Source organism: Pollicipes pollicipes, unplaced genomic scaffold (genome assembly GCF_011947565.3).
Source record: "Pollicipes pollicipes isolate AB1234 unplaced genomic scaffold, Ppol_2.1 Scaffold_4740;HRSCAF=5597_pilon_pilon_pilon, whole genome shotgun sequence".
Taxonomy (NCBI): Eukaryota; Metazoa; Arthropoda; class Thecostraca; order Pollicipedomorpha; family Pollicipedidae; genus Pollicipes; species Pollicipes pollicipes.
This window is the reverse complement of record NW_023596545.1, coordinates 6,612,141-6,629,053: the sequence shown is the minus strand read 5'-3', so window position 1 is coordinate 6,629,053 and position 16,913 is coordinate 6,612,141. Positions and strand designations below refer to the sequence as shown.

The 16,913-nt window shown below is 55.1% G+C and overlaps 1 protein-coding gene across 3 annotated transcripts; it reads left to right on the top strand.

Annotated features, from left to right (window-relative positions):
• Positions 1 to 414: 414 nt before the first annotated feature.
• On the top strand, positions 415 to 14,681 carry LOC119098471 (SH3 and cysteine-rich domain-containing protein 3; the record flags this gene model as incomplete). Of its 3 annotated transcripts, none has more annotated exon segments than XM_037221396.1 (7): positions 415 to 490; positions 1,580 to 1,707; positions 4,457 to 4,594; positions 6,887 to 7,014; positions 9,846 to 9,931; positions 13,049 to 13,238; positions 13,838 to 14,681. In XM_037221396.1, coding segments are annotated over 7 exon segments (848 nt in total), but the record flags the coding sequence as incomplete, so codon positions are not given.
• Positions 14,682 to 16,913: the final 2,232 nt, after the last annotated feature.

Here is a 16,913-nt window from a genome sequence, read left to right as displayed (position 1 = left end):
TTTCTCTTTATGTCGCTGCTGCTTCCTGACGATCACATTCATAACAGCTGATAATGTTTTCCATGCTGCCCGTTTCCGTGTTGATCTTTCGCTTTGTGCAAAAATGTCGCGACAATAGTTTGCAAGCTCTTCAGTTTTCATCCTCAGCCTTATCTCCGTCCATTTTCATCACGTCGACTTATTTTTTACTCGATCACGCTGTATTCAATTATCCTGATCTGTCCATAGTTTGACCATAGCAAGTCGTCGCGTGCATTCCATGAGTTTAGCACTGCGTCCTATTCCGTTCGATATGTTGCCCAATATCGTGCTTTTGCCACGTGTCAGCCGTGCCGCGTTAAAAACCGCTCTCTCAGCGGGCTATTCGCGGTACATACGCTGTAGACGTGAGGTCACTCGTGTCCGGCGTTTCAGAGCACGACTCCGACCAGGGCTACCTTGGTCTGGTGCGGCCCGCCGATGGGGCCAGCTCCAAGGCAACCAGCCACGGGTGAGATACCTCTCGGCTTGAGTGCGTGGTCAAAGCAGGATGCTCGACGGTGCGCGCACACACCGGTCCGTACATGACGCGTGTAAGCTGGTCCGTGACTGCACTGAATGTGAGGATGTGCATTAAACAAGTCGGCGTCATGCCGATTGATTGGGACTGCAGTCCATAAATGGTCTTGATGTATGAGTACGGTGATAGACCGATGAGTCAATTAATAAGCGGGCGTGCGAGTTCACTATCACCGCACTTGTCCGATCCTGCAGAAGCGCATGAATCTGCTTCATACACCGCAGGCCGCATATACAATGCATAAATATGTATGCCCATTTGTCCCGTTGTTGAGAAGGAACCGTGTTCATAGATTGCTCCATGGCTCAGATTGGTTCGGCTACTTGTTCGACTCGATTTTTCGGAATGTTCTCGATCGTCCGCAGCTTCTTCCTTCCTTTAAGCCTACCACCAGTAATCACTGTTTTCCGTATTGCTAGCAGAAGGCAACCCAGCTCACCGGAGACAGAGCAGGGAAGAGATGAGAGAGGAGATAGATAGATAAGAGATATAGAAGATGATAGAGAGAGGAGAGAGAGAGAGAGCGAGAGAGAGAGAGAGAGAGAGAGAGAGAGAGAGAGAGAGAGAGAGAGAGAGAGAGAGAGAGGAGAGATAGAGATAGAGAGGAGAGATGAGCTCGAGAGAAGAGAGATAGAGAGAGAGAGAGATGAAGAGAGACGAGAGAGAGAGAGAGAGCACAAGTAACACAATTCAGTTACATAAATTGCAGAACATCCAAGCTCCGCTACCGTTGGCTTTAGTATACTTCATAACACGGATAACTTAACAAAAATTGTTCACTTTCGCATTTTTTTATGGGTGACATATTGCACGCTTATGGTCGATGCATTAGCCAGAAATGAACGGGAAACCACACGTTTAGTGCAATTATATTTTAATTTGCTTTCCGGATGTGTCGGCGCATTGAGACTGCAGCGTCCTGGAACACACGCAATGAGGCGCGGACATTCACGGCACTGGAGCCGCCAGCCGGCGTCTGAGCGCATGAGCGCAATGTCGTGATTGGCGCGTGGCCCCCAGGTCATCGAGCGACCTGCAGGCGCCGTGTCCGGGCGGCTCATACCAGCCGTCGCGACGGCAGGGCTCCACGCCCCGCACACTCAACGCGCCGGCGCCGGCGCCGGGCCGCGGCTGCTCGTCTTCCTCAGGTCAGTGGGCGCGGCGTCGCGTCTTCCCCAGGGCAGCGCGTGGCATACCTCGTCATTCGCAGGTCAGCAGGCGGCATATCACGTCATTTGCAGGTCGGCGGGCGTCATTCCTTGTCTTTCTCAGGTCAGCGGCTGCCGCTTGAGATGCCGCGCGCCGCTCAGTCTTCCTCAGGACATTGGGTACCGCCCCATCTTCCGTTTTGTCTCGATCGCCGTCCACACGTCGCAGCTGTCCACAGGTCACAGCTGTCAACACGCTGCAGCTGTTCACACGTCGCAGCTGTCCACAGGTCACAGCTGTCAACACGCTACAGCTGTTCACACGTCGCAGCTGTCCACAGGACGCGGTCGTCCACAGTCCACGTCTGTCTAGGGTCGGGCCGCACGGTAGCACACGCACTGTGCGCACGAGGCGTCGGGGTCAGCAGTGACAGCAGACTGTTTGTGGTGTTGAGAACTAACCTCCGCGCGGAAAGCCGCTAGCCCTCAGGCTTCGGCCGAGAACGAAAACGCCTGGTCCCGCATGAAACGGTTTTTCATGTGCACCGGAGGACGGGGGATCATTGTTTGGCAGTTGAACTAAACCTGCCCTTGCTTTTCAGCATGTGGTTTTAAAAGTGGGGCGGGGAAGAAACTTTGAACTGTTGAAATTTGCAAGCGCGTGCAAACACATGGAGAGTACCGCTGAAACCAAAGTCGTTAAAGACACGGGCATGCTTGTCTGGACAGGGAAGCAGTATCACGTGGGCCATTCTTAAGACTGGTATTCATTGTCTAGACAGTGAGGCATTATTACGTGGGCCATGCTGTTACCTTGTCGTTCAGCCGAAGCGTTACCAGTGGGCACACTACTAGTATGCCACGATTGAAATTCTCCAGCCGCGGCTGGTGTCAGATTCAGGATAACAAGCCCCTGTTGTCGGAGCCGTCATCTCAACGTTGCGAACACTTGGAATCCATTTACATTTTAATCACCACGCCTGCCGGTTGGAATCAAAGGTATTAACACTTGGGCTGAATTAGAAAGTCCACTGAAGTTTCTCTTTTCCGTTTTGTGCTTTTCTGCACCACTTTTGAATCACCACTGCTGGGAACCCACCCTGCGGGGCACCACATACCAATCGCAGGCTCATCAATGGCCAGGGCCCTGCCTCAGCCCTTCGCGTACCATTTGCAAGTAACTGCTAAGAGAAGCGTCTCACCAACTAGCGTTCCCACGGTTAAAGTTCGACTCTGATCTGGAGAGGACCCGTGGTAGCCGCAGGCAGCCGCGGCCTGATTCCGTGTCAGTATGCGTCATTGCCAGGGAAGCAAAGTTCGCTGCCGGCGATGTTTCTGCGCACCGCACGACTGTGGGCAGCGGATCGGTGGGTGCCGCGCGCGCGCGCCTGCCGCAGGTGGTGGGCAGCCTACTGGCCGCGTCTGGTTGGCCACCGTGAGCTCTCGCACGCGCCTTCGTTGTGAGTGTCCTGTCCGGCGGAGAATGGAGACGCGGTTGTACTGCTCCAAACGCACAGCGGCGCACCATTCCCCGCGGTTGGAGTGCCGCCTTGGGCCGGCTTTACTCTCTGATACCGCTAGGGTTTTGGAAAACGACCGATGATATGCTGGCACAAACTCAGTTGAAGCAGCTGGCGACCTGTTTGTAGCATTCACTGCGACGATTTGACTGTAATGTGTGCATTATGAAGAATAATATCGTTATCAACGCTGCCTTTGAGGCGTGATGTACGTGCACCACGAATACGAGCAGCTTGTTTAGTTGACATTATGGACCTTGCAATTTCCGCGTGACTTGCTGTTTTGCTTGTTTGTCTGTGGCTGGACTTATTTGACATGGTGTACGATGGTAATAGCATACAAGACCGCACTGTTTTGCTGTTCATCTATTTGTTAGTTTATGAGCGCAAAGTATTGGCATAAGATTTGAGAACGCATGTTTCGAAAAGCATCTTTACCCGCGGGGCAAGCGTGAGAAGCACTCAAGATGGCCTGTACTGGTTTACGACCTGGAGCTGCCCGCTTTCTTAGGATATTGTGCGGGTGTGAACGGAAGGGGACTTGGACAAGGGGGGGGGGACTTGGAAGGGGGGAACTTGGACGGGTGGGAGACTTGGACGTGTGGGGACTTGTGCGGGTGGGGGACTTGTACGAATGGGGGACTCGGACGGTTGGGGGACTTGGACGGGTTGGGGGACATCAACGGGTGGGGGGCTTGAACATGTAGGGGACTTGAACGGGTGGGGGGACTTGGTCGCAATCCAGTCAGCTAAGGCGGCGGCTTGAGTCCAGGCCTGTCTCAGACATTTACTGCTCACAGGTCAGTAACATTCGTGTCTTCTTTTCAGCCCCTCCCGACAACGGAGGAGGGAATCCTTTTGACTTTTCTCCGAGAGCAGTTGAGAGGCTTGGTCCTCAGGGACCAGACAGCAAAGAGAAAAGTCCTGCCCGGGACTTTTTCAGGAGCTTTAGCATGCGGAGGCGGTCAGCGAAACAGAAGGCCTCCAGCGCGGAGGCCGAGCCGGCGTCGTATGACCCTAACGGTAGAGAGCTGGCGCCGCTGGGCCGTGTGTTGCCGTGGGCCGCCCCGATAGTAAAGAGTGCCGTCGCCAGCCGGCTGACACTACGCGCCGCGCCAGTCGCCGCCGCCAGTGTGTGTGTGTGTGTGCGTGTGCGTGTGCAGTGACCCGCGTGAGGTGTGACAGCCGGCGGCGGCTGACCTGACCTCTGACCTCTAACGCCTCCACAGCGCCACACAGCCCGCGGCGCAACAAACTCAGCTTGCGCATGAAGAGCTTTTCCCTGGACTCGCCCGAGTCGACGGAGCATGCGCAGAGACATCGACGCTCCGGTCCCAGCGGCAGCTACCATTCGTCACATAGCCAATGTAAACCGCCGTGTCGGCCACTCTCTGTACATACATATTCCTCTTATTGTCCATGCGAATGCGGCTGCGGCATTGTCGCTACACACGCACACGCTCTAGGTCTCTGCCTGACTGTCGGTCACGCTTCATCTGGCACACGGCTGGCTTCCGCCGCCGGCGGCGCGTCGCCGGACGCGGCGCGCGCCCCCTCGGCGGCGGGACATGGCCGCCCACCTGCAGCCGGCGGCGGTTGCATGCGCGCCGCCTGGTCTGCAGTCGGCAGGGGCGCGCAACGGCTGTCACACCCTCCCGTCAGCCCCGGACGCCGCCGACACCTCCGCTCAACCGACCCCCGGAGGTTGTCGCGTCTGGAGGAACGCCCGGCCCAAGCAGGTTCGCCCGCGCGCGCCACCGCATCCCAGCGTGTCAGCGGGGCCGAGACCAACATGACCGGTCTGCTGGAGTGGCGCGCACCCCTTGCGGAGGCGGCGGCGTGTGGGACGTGCGGCGAGCGCCGCCGTTCTCGCCGCCCGTCGCCGCCCTCCGTGAGAGACCGCCTGGCCCTGCTTTCAGTGCGTGGCTGTCGGATATCGACAATTGCGCTCAGCGTGGTGGCGCTGGAACGTGCCGGCCGCCGGGCACGCGCCGCAAAGTCGGCCTACAAGTCGCTGGACCAGGTCGATGACCGGGCCCGCGCGGGGACGCGCGACGACCTGGTGGCCTTCTCAGAGCCATGCACCCGCGCTTCCAGTCCGGCATTCGGACACGGTACTCTGTCGGCAACTCTGTGGCAGCTAGAGGTCAGCTGGGACGGCCAGCGCTAGGGCTGGGCGGACCATAACCTTCCGGCACCCCATGCTACGGCTAGAAGCTATAGAGGCTCAGGTCGGCCACCATCATGGCCAGCAGCCTGTCGACAGCGCCGTCAGAATGGGCTGCTAGAGCCGACGCGGTTAGCGGCCCGTCTGTGTAGAGCAAACGAGAGAGCAGCTCGTAGGTCTTGAGTAGTTACAGAGTGGTCTTAGTTAGCGAGCAAACCGCTCCAGCTTCGGCACATCTTGTCATGGCGGTAGTAAGTAGATGTCCTCGTGGAGTGAGCGCCGCACCGGCTCACGAATCGGTTCATGATATCACAGAGAGGGTCTGTTCGTCTTTTTTAGGAGGACGATGAGAAGACAACAAATCAGATCATCGCTGCCGTGCGCGTTTTATACTTCAAGGGGGCTTGCATTTTTGTATTTTGTCGGAAAGCTTTACGGATATTTCAACATTGTGCTGCGCGTAAGTGTAGCAGGGGGACCATAGTGAGCAACTAAAAAGTTTGCGAGCGAACTATGGCGAAAGATGGCTTGCTGTAAGCATCCACCATTCACTTATCCTACAATCCAGCCAACGCGTGGGAACCGCGATTGCTCATATGAAGCCCGTTCATATGATGCCGCTCCAGCGTGCCGCACGTCCGACACATGCGTGGCTCCAGTGTACCGCACGTCCGACACATGCGTGGCTCTAATGTGCCGCACGTCCGACACATGCGTGGCTCCAGTGTGCCGCACGTCCGACAGATGCGGGGCCGTGCACTTCGACGCCATTCTCGTTTCACTGGTCGGCCGATGTTGCTTTATGTTTGCCTTGGTTGTTCAGCTCGCATAAACGTTCATTTTCTCTGAACTTTTCTTCTTCTTTTGCAGTGCGGCTATCAGTGTTTTGTAAATAATCGATGTAACGGGACAAGCGCCACACGCTGTAACATACCACTCATAGCACTGCTGCGACGGCGGCCAGCTCGCCTACGCACGGCATGTCGCGGACTGCCAACTGTGGGCGGTCACGAGGCGCACACCAGGTTTGCTGTGTGCTGCAGACCGGCCTGGGATAGCCAGGCCCCCCGGCCAGCCTGAACCACACTCCTCGGTCAGCTGGTCTCGGAAGATCTACGTCTGGTTTGCCTGCCGCGATGGTGCCTCCTTCTGAGCGCCTCCTTCGGGTTAAGGTGTCACTTTGCTATTAGAGGGCCAGGATCAGTGAGTTTTGAATGCAAGCTGGTTTGCCATTTTCGCAAATTATTGCTGTCCATTACTACCCGAAAGCAAAGACCCTTCGCCTTTGCTTGCTTTATCAACTCCCCCCTCCCACGTCAACTGCAATACAATAATTTCCTACGATTTGCCCCCTCCCCCCCCCCCCCTCTCCAAATCCAGCTCGAGTCTCTCGTCCCTCAGAGGCTGTTCACGGTGTATCCGTCGGCCGCCAGTCGGAGCCGTCTGCCGCTGTCGTCGCTCACGATTGGTCCGTTATTGTTGGTGCTTGCAGCTCCCTCCAGTCCCGTGCACAATCGCCGACTGCTCTCGGCCAAGGCTATGCGGATGTCGTCTCTGGACCTGCCGGACGAGAACGAGAAGTCGCAGAGCTCTGCCTCCACCTCGCCCTGTCCGTCCCCGGTGAGTGCGGCTCGGCTGGCGGAGTGACCCTGTCTCTCGGTGAGCTTCTGTGCCAAATTAGAAAACCATGGGGTCACCTGTCGGTCCGGTCTGGGTCAACTGGGTTGACTTGGTGGCGGATTGGTACGCCAGTTGGGTAGCGCTCGCCGTGTTCTGAACTGAATTATTCATGTTTAGCTGGTCGAGTGGCAGAGATGGGCCCCGCTCCGATCATTTGGATTCTGTCCCACTCGGTGCACGTCCATTTCGACTTGGAGCCATTTTTCCGAGAAACTTTGGATCCGCGTCATAGAGAGGCCCGTGCAACTATCGAATGAGGTGTGTCGCGAAAACGAGCCTCGGAAGTTCGCCGCTGCTTTCCAAAGAGCAACTGTTGGATGCTGACAAATCTTACCAGCTGAAATAGATTGACAATTTTTCGCTTTGTCATCTGTCGCAACGCGAGGAACCAGACAACTGAAATGATGGAAGTATCTTGACACCTTTTCGCCTCCATTGAGCTTAACTGCACCTCCCATAATAGATCTAAACTTCACGGAATTATTGCAGCGCATAGAGCATTCTTGGCGCAAGTAAAGATATCGAATGAATCATGAGAGTTCGTCGCAAGTATAACTAAAAAGATAAAGTTGGTAAAACTACCTAGATCACTCAAAATGATTCTTCTGTGGGCTCACTCCCTGTAAACACCTGTGTCTTTTTATTCGGCCTATATAGATGGTCTTAGCATCCCCAAATAAAAAATGATGTTTAAGGTGCGATATGTTCCGTTGTTTGGAGATAGCAATAACTTAGGAATGGACCATCGTGCGACAACTGAACGCCCAGTACACTGTACAGTTTGTAATGTTTGGAAATGAACCACCACAATGCACTTTCGTCACACAGCGGCGTAGCTGACCTTGATTTGGGACATCACTCTATGGCACTGCATCCCTCACGTAAAAGCGCACCAGCATGTGGTAGGAGAATGTTTCATATTTGAAGATTTTCAGAAAAGCATCAGATATGGTAAAATAAGCTCAATTGTGAGTGTTGATGTGCTGTTAAGTGCGCAGGCTGCTCTAGACAATGGCATTTCACCAGTTAGTAAATAGTCCCGTCAATAAGTCGTTGTTTGATTACGTCATTGAACTTTTGTATCACGTCGGAGTCGCTGCCAGATGGCCGCATCAGAATTAACACTGTAGCGGACGGGATGACTCACTTGTAGTTATTCGACCTCCCGGGAGGTGACGCGCGTGTTGGCGTCTGTTTGCGAAACCCTAAGATCATTATGTGCGCGTGTCATGGCTCTTTCTCGCAGTGTTCTTGTATATTTGTACGTGATTTGACGCTATTCACTTGCACGCGCATGCTAGGGTATTGCGCTGTTTTTAAGTTTTTCGATTCTCGCAAGTCCAGTATTATGTAGCACGAAACGTGATGAATGCTCGAACATCCAGGGCAGGCTGCATACATGCGCCAGCCGGGAGTGGGCGGAAGTGTCCGCCCTCTCCCCCGGTGGGGGCGCCCCCCGCAGAGAGGTCCTAGGGGTCAGATGGGTGTTCTTTTGTTTCGGTGGTTAGGTCCACAGTTGCAAGAAGTTTTGCCCCACCATTATCCATTCTCCTTCATCCTGTGTCCTAAAATGGTTATGGCTGGACTCCAATCCAAATAATCAAATAAAAAGCATGTTTGAAGGCTGCACTCAGCGCGTTAGGATGGCCGAGGCCCAGCTGATGACCGCTGATGCCACGAATTATGTTAACGTACGCAAGACACGAATTTCTCGATGATCACATTTGTTCTTGGCCTTGAGCACTGCATGGGTAATGAGGTGGTGGTATTTAGGTAACACTTGCATGCCGTCATGAATGTTCGGGTGACTTCGAAATAATCGGCACGAAATAGCCTGTGCATGGTCATGGGCGCTAACGTCGGAAACAAAAGGGGTTTAAACCTTAAGAAGGGCATGGCTGTGAACTGCACTGAATGATCCTCCAAATGGTCATCAAAGTGCGAACCCCCACAGAAATGCGGAACATTCTCTTAAATGGTAAGAAGCCTGCTCTTTGGCGCTGGAATATTTTAGTACGCAGCTGCCACGTAATAAGTTGTCCACGAATCCACACATGAGATTGGCTTTTTTATTCTGTGGCTGAGTGCTGCTACAGAGCACTAACCCCTTTTCGACTCTGGGCCTCCAGCCAGGAACACACCGGATTGGGTGTGGGGCGAGCTAGATGGCTACATGGTCGAATAGTCGAATATTACATGCAGGTTTTGGCAGCTGAGTAAAATGGCTAAGACTGATAAAGTCTTATCCTTCTTTGTCACACTCTCCTCACCCATGATACTGATCTCCAGCATTGAAGTCTGGACTAGTTCCACTCACAGATAAGCCATTGTAAATGCTGTGAGCGTCAGAAAGAAACAATCCAGAATTATGTCCGTGCTCATCCTACATCGAAACGATTTTTCATATTACATCACGTTTCTGGGTTCTATGCACTTCCAGCTTACGACTTAATAACCCTATTACACTAACAACACAAATTACGATGGGAAAAATCAACCAACAGCTATCACAACTACTATATAGCCACTGTGTGTCATCACGTCCTCCAACTCTCCTCCATTTCCATCCAGAGTGTTTGCTCGCGCTCTCGTCGCCGGACGTTGTTGTTTGTCTTCCTCCCATGCATTCATCTTCATTAGCGCCGTGTGCGTAAGCGCTGTGAGTGGCGCCATGAGTGACGTGAGTGACGCACTTCTGCCGGAGGGGCCGCTGCATCGTGCGCCGCGCCGCGCCGCGCCGCGCCGCGCCTCACCCAGCGCGCCTGTTCCAGCAAAAGCCGCACCGCCTGCTGCCCACAAGCCTGTACGTTGTGCTGTACAACTTCTCGTCTCGGCACCAGGACGAGCTGGATCTGAAGTGAGTGGCCGCGCTGCCGTGCCCAACTCGCTGGGCGCGCGCCGGTCGGCCGCCGAACCTGACCTGTGGCCTGTGTCGGCAGGCGTAACACGCACTTCAGGGCACGTCGTAAAGGCAGAGCCGTCATGTGCCGTCACGGAACTTGATGAAACGCGTCCTCCATGCAATGCACTAGTGAACAAAAGTGTTAAGCGCTACGTTATTGTATATATATATATATATATATATATATATATATATATATATATATATATATATAGGTGTCTGCTTTTCCGTAAAGATGATGCGTATGATTGCTGATGTGCATACCTGACAACCGTGATTAATTTGAACGATAGTTGGTACAGTAAAGCAGGCGTCCGATGTATCACTTCAAAGCTTTATGATTTTTGACCCTCGCCCTAATTCGCCGTTTTCCATAAGGCCGACTAATAGGGGATCGATGCGACTCACGCAGGGGTTTCGAAACTAATGAAAGCAGAGCCTAGCGGAAACCAGCCGAGAACGTTTCTGAGCCAAATATCGCGATAGGTACTGCTCTTCCTGTTGTCGGGTTAATCATGAACCTAAATGTGTCATTTCAAATGTCAATTTGCTTCAAAAGATTGCACTTTTCAGCCTTTGAAATGTATTTTATTTGACCCGATTAAAAAATTGATTTCCCCGAAACAGTCTACACATCTTCGTGAGCGCGATTTAAGGTCAGTTCTTAAGAAGGGCGCGGTGATGAACTGCACGGAAAAATCTTCAAGATGGTTTTTCAGTCCACAACCCCATTTTAAATGTGGAACACGCCCTTAAATGTAACAGTATCGGCGCACCACGCGTGTTCCACGGCGTCGTCGGCTGCCGCCCGCCGCCCGCGCCAAGCCGTGCATCGCTGTGCAGTGTTCCTCAAAAGCCGCCGCTGCTACGTAACTAAAAAAGCTAGAAATACGTGTTTAGCGTCCAAACACGCACAATGGATGTCCCATAGACTACTGCGCATTTGAGCGTGATGCATAGTATGCCGGAGGGGTAGTCTGAAAAACCTTACCGGCTCGCATCGACCCATCCCCTAATTAGGACGAGGGTTAGTTCTAGCATGCCCTTCATGGTGCCTATATTTGTAGCTGGGATGGACCCAGAAACAGGCATGAAACCCCAATTACTTGACAATGTCGGCGAGATGAAACGTTCATTTGAGCTTAGGACTATCACATTGCCACGTTGTTGCGCGTATGAATGCAGACACCCGGTTCCAAGGGGTGTTCAGTGCTAAACGAATTAGACGCCGGGAGCCTACATACAACTCATTGGCATACAACTCGCTAGCAGGACATGATAGTCAACTCTGGTAACCGGAGTATGTCAAATAAGGCGCACGCGAGTCGGCCTGGTAGAAACAGCAAGACCAAGTATTGCCCGGCTGTCATCTGACTGGATCCGCTCCCTCCCCCCCCCCCCCCCCCCGCCTCCACCCTCCCCCCCAAACACATTATGTACGAAGGTAAGGTCGCGCTGCGCGCGTGGAGAGACAGTCCCTGAGGCACCCAGGATGGATAGATGATGTGCGTTTTCAAGTGGGTCGTGTAGGACCCTCAGGCTCACAGTCAACCACATAGGCAGCTTGTGTTGAATCCTGTCAACACGTGATATGTGGGATTTGGCAGCATCCGACCAGATGCTGTTGCTGAAGCTAATGGTACAGAGAATGTGACAATAGAGGTCTGGAGGAATGGATCAGTGTTATGAGCACTGCGGCTCTTCTGAACTCAAGGTTGCTGATTCTTGTCATGATAAGAGTACGGAAATATTAAACAAAGAACGCGAAACTGCCAGGATAGATCTAAAGATGACCCACATCTTCGGATCGGTAACAAAACAGTCGCCAGGCGATGAGCTGTTTTGCCTGTGAAAGAATGCAATGGAGCGGTGGCTCAGTCGGGGAGGGCCGTCAAAGTGACTCAGTCGGAGTGAACCGTCGGAGTGGCTCAGTCGGAGTGGACCGTCGGAGTGGCTCGGTCGGAGTGAATCGTCGGAGTGGCTCAGTCGAAGTGGACCGTCGGAGTGGCTCAGTCGGAGTCGGCCGTCGGAGTGGCTCAGTCGGAGTGGGCTGTCGGAGTGGCTCAGTCGGAGTGGACCGTCGGAGTGGCTCGGTCGGCGTGAACCGTCGGAGTGGCTCTGTCGAAGTGGGCCGTCGGAGTGGCTCAGTCGGAGTGGGCTGTCGGAGTGGATCGTGTAGCGTAACATGATCGGGTCGTCAAAGATATGCTGGCCTTGCTGGTCAATCTGCGGTGTAACGATTCCGTAACTTGTGTACAACACGCTGGAACCTGACCGTCAATGACCAGACATTCAGCAAGGCACAGAGCAGAGCTATGTCTCAACCGATAGAAACCAGTGGAGAAGGGATCCTTTTAGAGCGAAAGAGCGATTGTCCCGATAGCAAGGCAGGACAGCGAGTCCACGAAGGTTTGGTAGGAACGCGTTCATCTTGTTGAGATGCGGAACTTTTCTCTCGCGTCCCGCTATTGCTGACGTGAGCAATACAGAGTCATGGAAACTAAAGCCACCTTTTTTGTTGACGTCACCGCTTCGTTTGGGGCCACATCGGACATTTTGTTTGCGTAGGTTCCAGTTGTGTAAATGTGTACCTTCAATAAAGCAGGCAAAATTATTAGTTTGTTTCTTCTCAGTCATTGATATTTACCAACGCGGAACAAGAATACCGTCGCTATTTACAGAGATGCTAAATCTAAGATTTGGCCAGTCACCCGACCTTCAACAGAAGCACGAACGCCCTGTATGTGCTCTGAATGGTAGACCGGCTTACTCTGCTGGTGTTAACCGAGCTCGACTGCGGAGGCTCCCAGACATCCCGGCCATGTGCTGATGCTATGCAGTGCATCAACGAGCGGCTGCCGGGCTGAAATCCATGTGTCAAATTATCCTTCACAGCCCGATGTTGACCTGTCTGGTAGTGGGAATTCGCCGAAATTCAAAGCTCATGGCTGACATGGCTGAGCTGCCGCGCCTGGCTGCTGCTGTGGGGAAGGGCTTGGCGGCGTCGCCGCCGCACACCAGGGGAGGGGAGCGTCACTGGTCTCCCGCTGCAGCCATCTACCCCTGCCGCAGGGCCGGCTACAAGCTGACGGTGATCGACACATCCGACCTGGACTGGTGGAAGGGCAAGTGTCTGGGCAAGGTGGGCTTCTTCCCCTCTAAGTACATCACCAAGCTGCAGCCGGGCGAGCGGCCCCTTCAGGTCACGCACAACCTGCAGGTGTCGGACGGGCAGGACGGCCTGCGTCTGCTCCGGGATCAGGTCAGGGTCGCCGGGTCAAGGTCAAGGTCGCCGGGTCAAGGTCAGGGCCACTGAATCAAGTTTTAGGGCCACTGTGTGAAGGTCATGACCGCTAGGTCGAGGTGAGAGTCGCTGGGTCAAGGTCAAAGTCACTAGGTCAAGATCAGTGCCTGGGTCAAGGTCAGGGGTTCTGGGTCAAGTCAAGGCTGCTGGGTCAAGGTCAGGGTCGCGGCTGATCCTCGATTCTGGCCCCGCTCCAGCCACACGACACGCTGCTCATGAACTTTATGGCGCCGGCCGACTTCATGGCCGGTCATTGACATGGTTGGACGCTTATTGCGCTGCAGTTGTGTTTTATTTAATGACACTGCAGTTGCCACGCATCATCGGAACAGCTAAAATTTAGTCTCGGCGTTTGCGTGGCGCACATTCGAACCTTACCCGTGTTCAGACCTGCAAAGCATGTGCTGTTTAAGTCGGCAATGCTTGCAAATGGTGGTATCGGTCATGCGATGAGCTTCTTGACTATTCATTTTCCATTCTTAATGTCTGTCATGACGTCACTCGGTTAATACGGTCAGTCAGCGTGCCCTTGACCTACGCGATCTGTGCTATGTCAGATCGTGATCCAGATCGGGGAGGAGGTGGACGGCATGATCATGATCCGGGACGGCGAGAACCGGCAGGGCGCCTGCCCACTGAAATACCTGACGGAGGTGTGACCCCGCCCGGAGGCACCTCGTCGCGAGGCCGGCCGCCCGCGGCGCGCCGGGGCCCCGGCCTCCGCTGGCGCACTCCCGCGGATGTGCGTCCATGTGTAGCCGCTACTGGGCCGCACCCTCGTTGTTGATGTGCACCACTGTGACACGAACGCACGTACCTGCCCGTCCCACGGCCGCCGCGCCGCACCGCGCCCCTCCGCGAGCGCCCGTCGGGGGCGGCTCGCGCTGAACGGCCAGGGCACTCAGCGCGGCTGGCTCCGTTCCCTCGGCGTCGGCTCCCGGGAGGGCGAGTCAGCCGCTGCCGGTGTCGCACAGCCGTCGTGTTCTCAATGTGCTCGCACCGCGCCGCCGGCGCGCGCGGCGCCAGCCGCCTCTCCACGTCACACCAACCTGACCTCTGTCCTCCCCTCCATCTGCCCCCGGGCTGTAAACACGCTTACACTGGCCCCCTGTTGGTCGGTCCGGGTCCGCTGAGCGCGCGCCACCCGCTGCCAGTGGGTGGGCACCCGCTAGAAGTGGGTATGGACAGACCCCTCCGGCGTTGCACCGTCGCTAACTGAACTCTGGGTGTGGAGCTTTGGCTGCCATGCGCTGCGGGACTCAGTGACACACCTGACTAGCTGACGACTGACGGAGAGCGTCGTATGTTCATCCCGCAGACCGCCTCGAGAGTTTGCACGTTTGTTTCAGCGACCACACCACAGCACGTGATGCGCTTGGCTTACCGGTGCCTCCCCCCCCCCCCCCCCGCCCCCTGGATACTCCGAATGTGCTTTGCGTTCTGACGACGGCCGCCCTATGTTTTACGCCCGGCCGACAGACCGCCGCCATTGTGTCCTGCATTCTGCCAACGGCCGCCCTATGTTTTACGCCCGGCCGACAGACCGCCGCCATTGTGTCCTGCATTCTGCCAACGGCCGCCCTATGTTTTACGCCCGGCCGACAGACCGCCGCCATTGTGTCCTGCATTCTGCCAACGGCCGCCCTATGTTTTACACCCGGCCGACAGACCGCCGCCATTGTGTCCTGCAGTTGGCTCGAGCTTGCTACTGAAGTGGGCTGCAACACTCGACTGGCCGACTGCACTGGGATGTGTTTCGTTTGTTTCTGACGAGCGGCTTCGAGTGCACCATACAACAGCCTGACTGACCGCCCAAGGGCCACGTCCACTCATTTAACCCACACTCCCTCTCTGTGTAACACTTTTGCCAGGCACTCGTTGTGAGTCCTCAGTCTTCTCCGGCCGGTCGAGACACTGCTTCGGCGCAGTGGCATCAGCGCGAACACATTTGTTACATTTGAGGAGGCGTTTGATTCGCTGTGCTGCGTCGCATACCATCCTGTGTTAGGCTGAGTCGGTGTTAGTGTGTTACGGCCAACATCATCGTTTATTGTTGCAGGCAAGTCAACACACGTCAGTGTTTACATTAGTTATTAGGTCTGCCCATTCTCGTTTGCAGCGACCGTCACGTTTTATTTTAACCGTGCGTATTTAACCATTCCCTATTGACTGGACGCGCGCAGTGCGCCGTTTGTGTCGTGCTTTGCTCCGCCGCTGACTGGGCTGGGACAGCACCTGTGCGGCCCCGCTGCCAGCGGACGCCGGCCGCTGGTGTGGCGGCGACAGCCCGCCCTCGGTGTGCACCGTATCATGTGTAGTATACCAGCTACCAATAAATCTGAGGAATTTCTATATCGTAAAACGCGCGTCTGCTGAACCGGACCGACGTGAGCGGTGTGAGCAGGACGCAGCGCCGGTGCCGAGGGGGCGGGATGACGGCTCCGCAGCACGCCGTCGCGAGGTCAGGGGTGCAAGAGGCGGCCTCGTGTCCCGGACGGCGGCGGGCACTGCTCTTACGTGCCACGCAGGCCTGCTGTGCAGGCGGCCCGAGCCGGCAGCAGTGTAAGCATGACCACATACAGATGGTTTGGTCTATGACCGGAGTCTTTTGAAAAAGGTGGTAGTGCTCCTTACGCTGCAGATGCTGCCTTGCTTTCAACAGTGGCTTTAAAGGGGTTGAGCCAGCCAGAAAATATTCTGTTGTTTTTTAAAATATGATACGTAAAAATGTGCTGCCTGCCAGGGCCTTGGCCTTTACGTTGCAATCCTTCTGCAACATGCTCACATTGACATGGGCCATACGCCTCCCCACCTTCCCCTCCTTTATTCCACGGAGTACAATGAAACGGTACTTTCAGATATAGCAGTTTTTATTACATGGCTTAACGGTGGAAGACAAAGCTTAGAAGCCGTAATGTTTCAGTTGCTCGAATTGTCTGCGGTTAGACGGCTGTTCCCTAGAATACTCTCTTGATCGATGCAATCCCTCTAATCGATGCAATGCCCCGGAAGCCTGAACTGGCGTAGGACGTCCACTCCGGACGTCCCAGGATCGAGGTTACACCGTAAACGTAATTACTCGTTCAAATTCGTGATCACCGGATTTAGTTAGCTGAATTCGATACACAAAGCCACACAAGTGCGTGTAGAAAGGAAACACTGAATCCAATAAAGCACGAGCTGAAGTGGATTCATTTAATCCGATTGCGGTGTCCGTGGAAGTGCAGAGGCCCAACGCCAGTGTTGGGCTCCGCACTCTGTCCACGTGAAATTCCGGCCAGTCTCGGTCACCCACGGCCTTGGCACTGCGCGCGGGAGTCTAGCCTGGCAGACCGTCCAGGCTGCCCGCCGGAAATCACCGCCTAGGGGCATTGACATGACAGCGGCTGCGAGACGAGCCGCCGCCGCCGCCGCCGCCACCGCCGCCCCTGCCGAAGCGCCAGTCGAGCGGGATGGCAGACGCCGCCGCCGGCCGGCCGCCGATCTGCGCGCGGCGATGCGCGCAGCGTCGGAGACGCCGCCGGGCCCTGTGCCTTGTGTCGGCCGCTGCTCGGTCCCAGGCGCGGGCCTCACCGGCGGCCACAGTCCGGGCAAGAGCAGACCACCTCGGCGCAGCCGTAACACTGCCTGCAA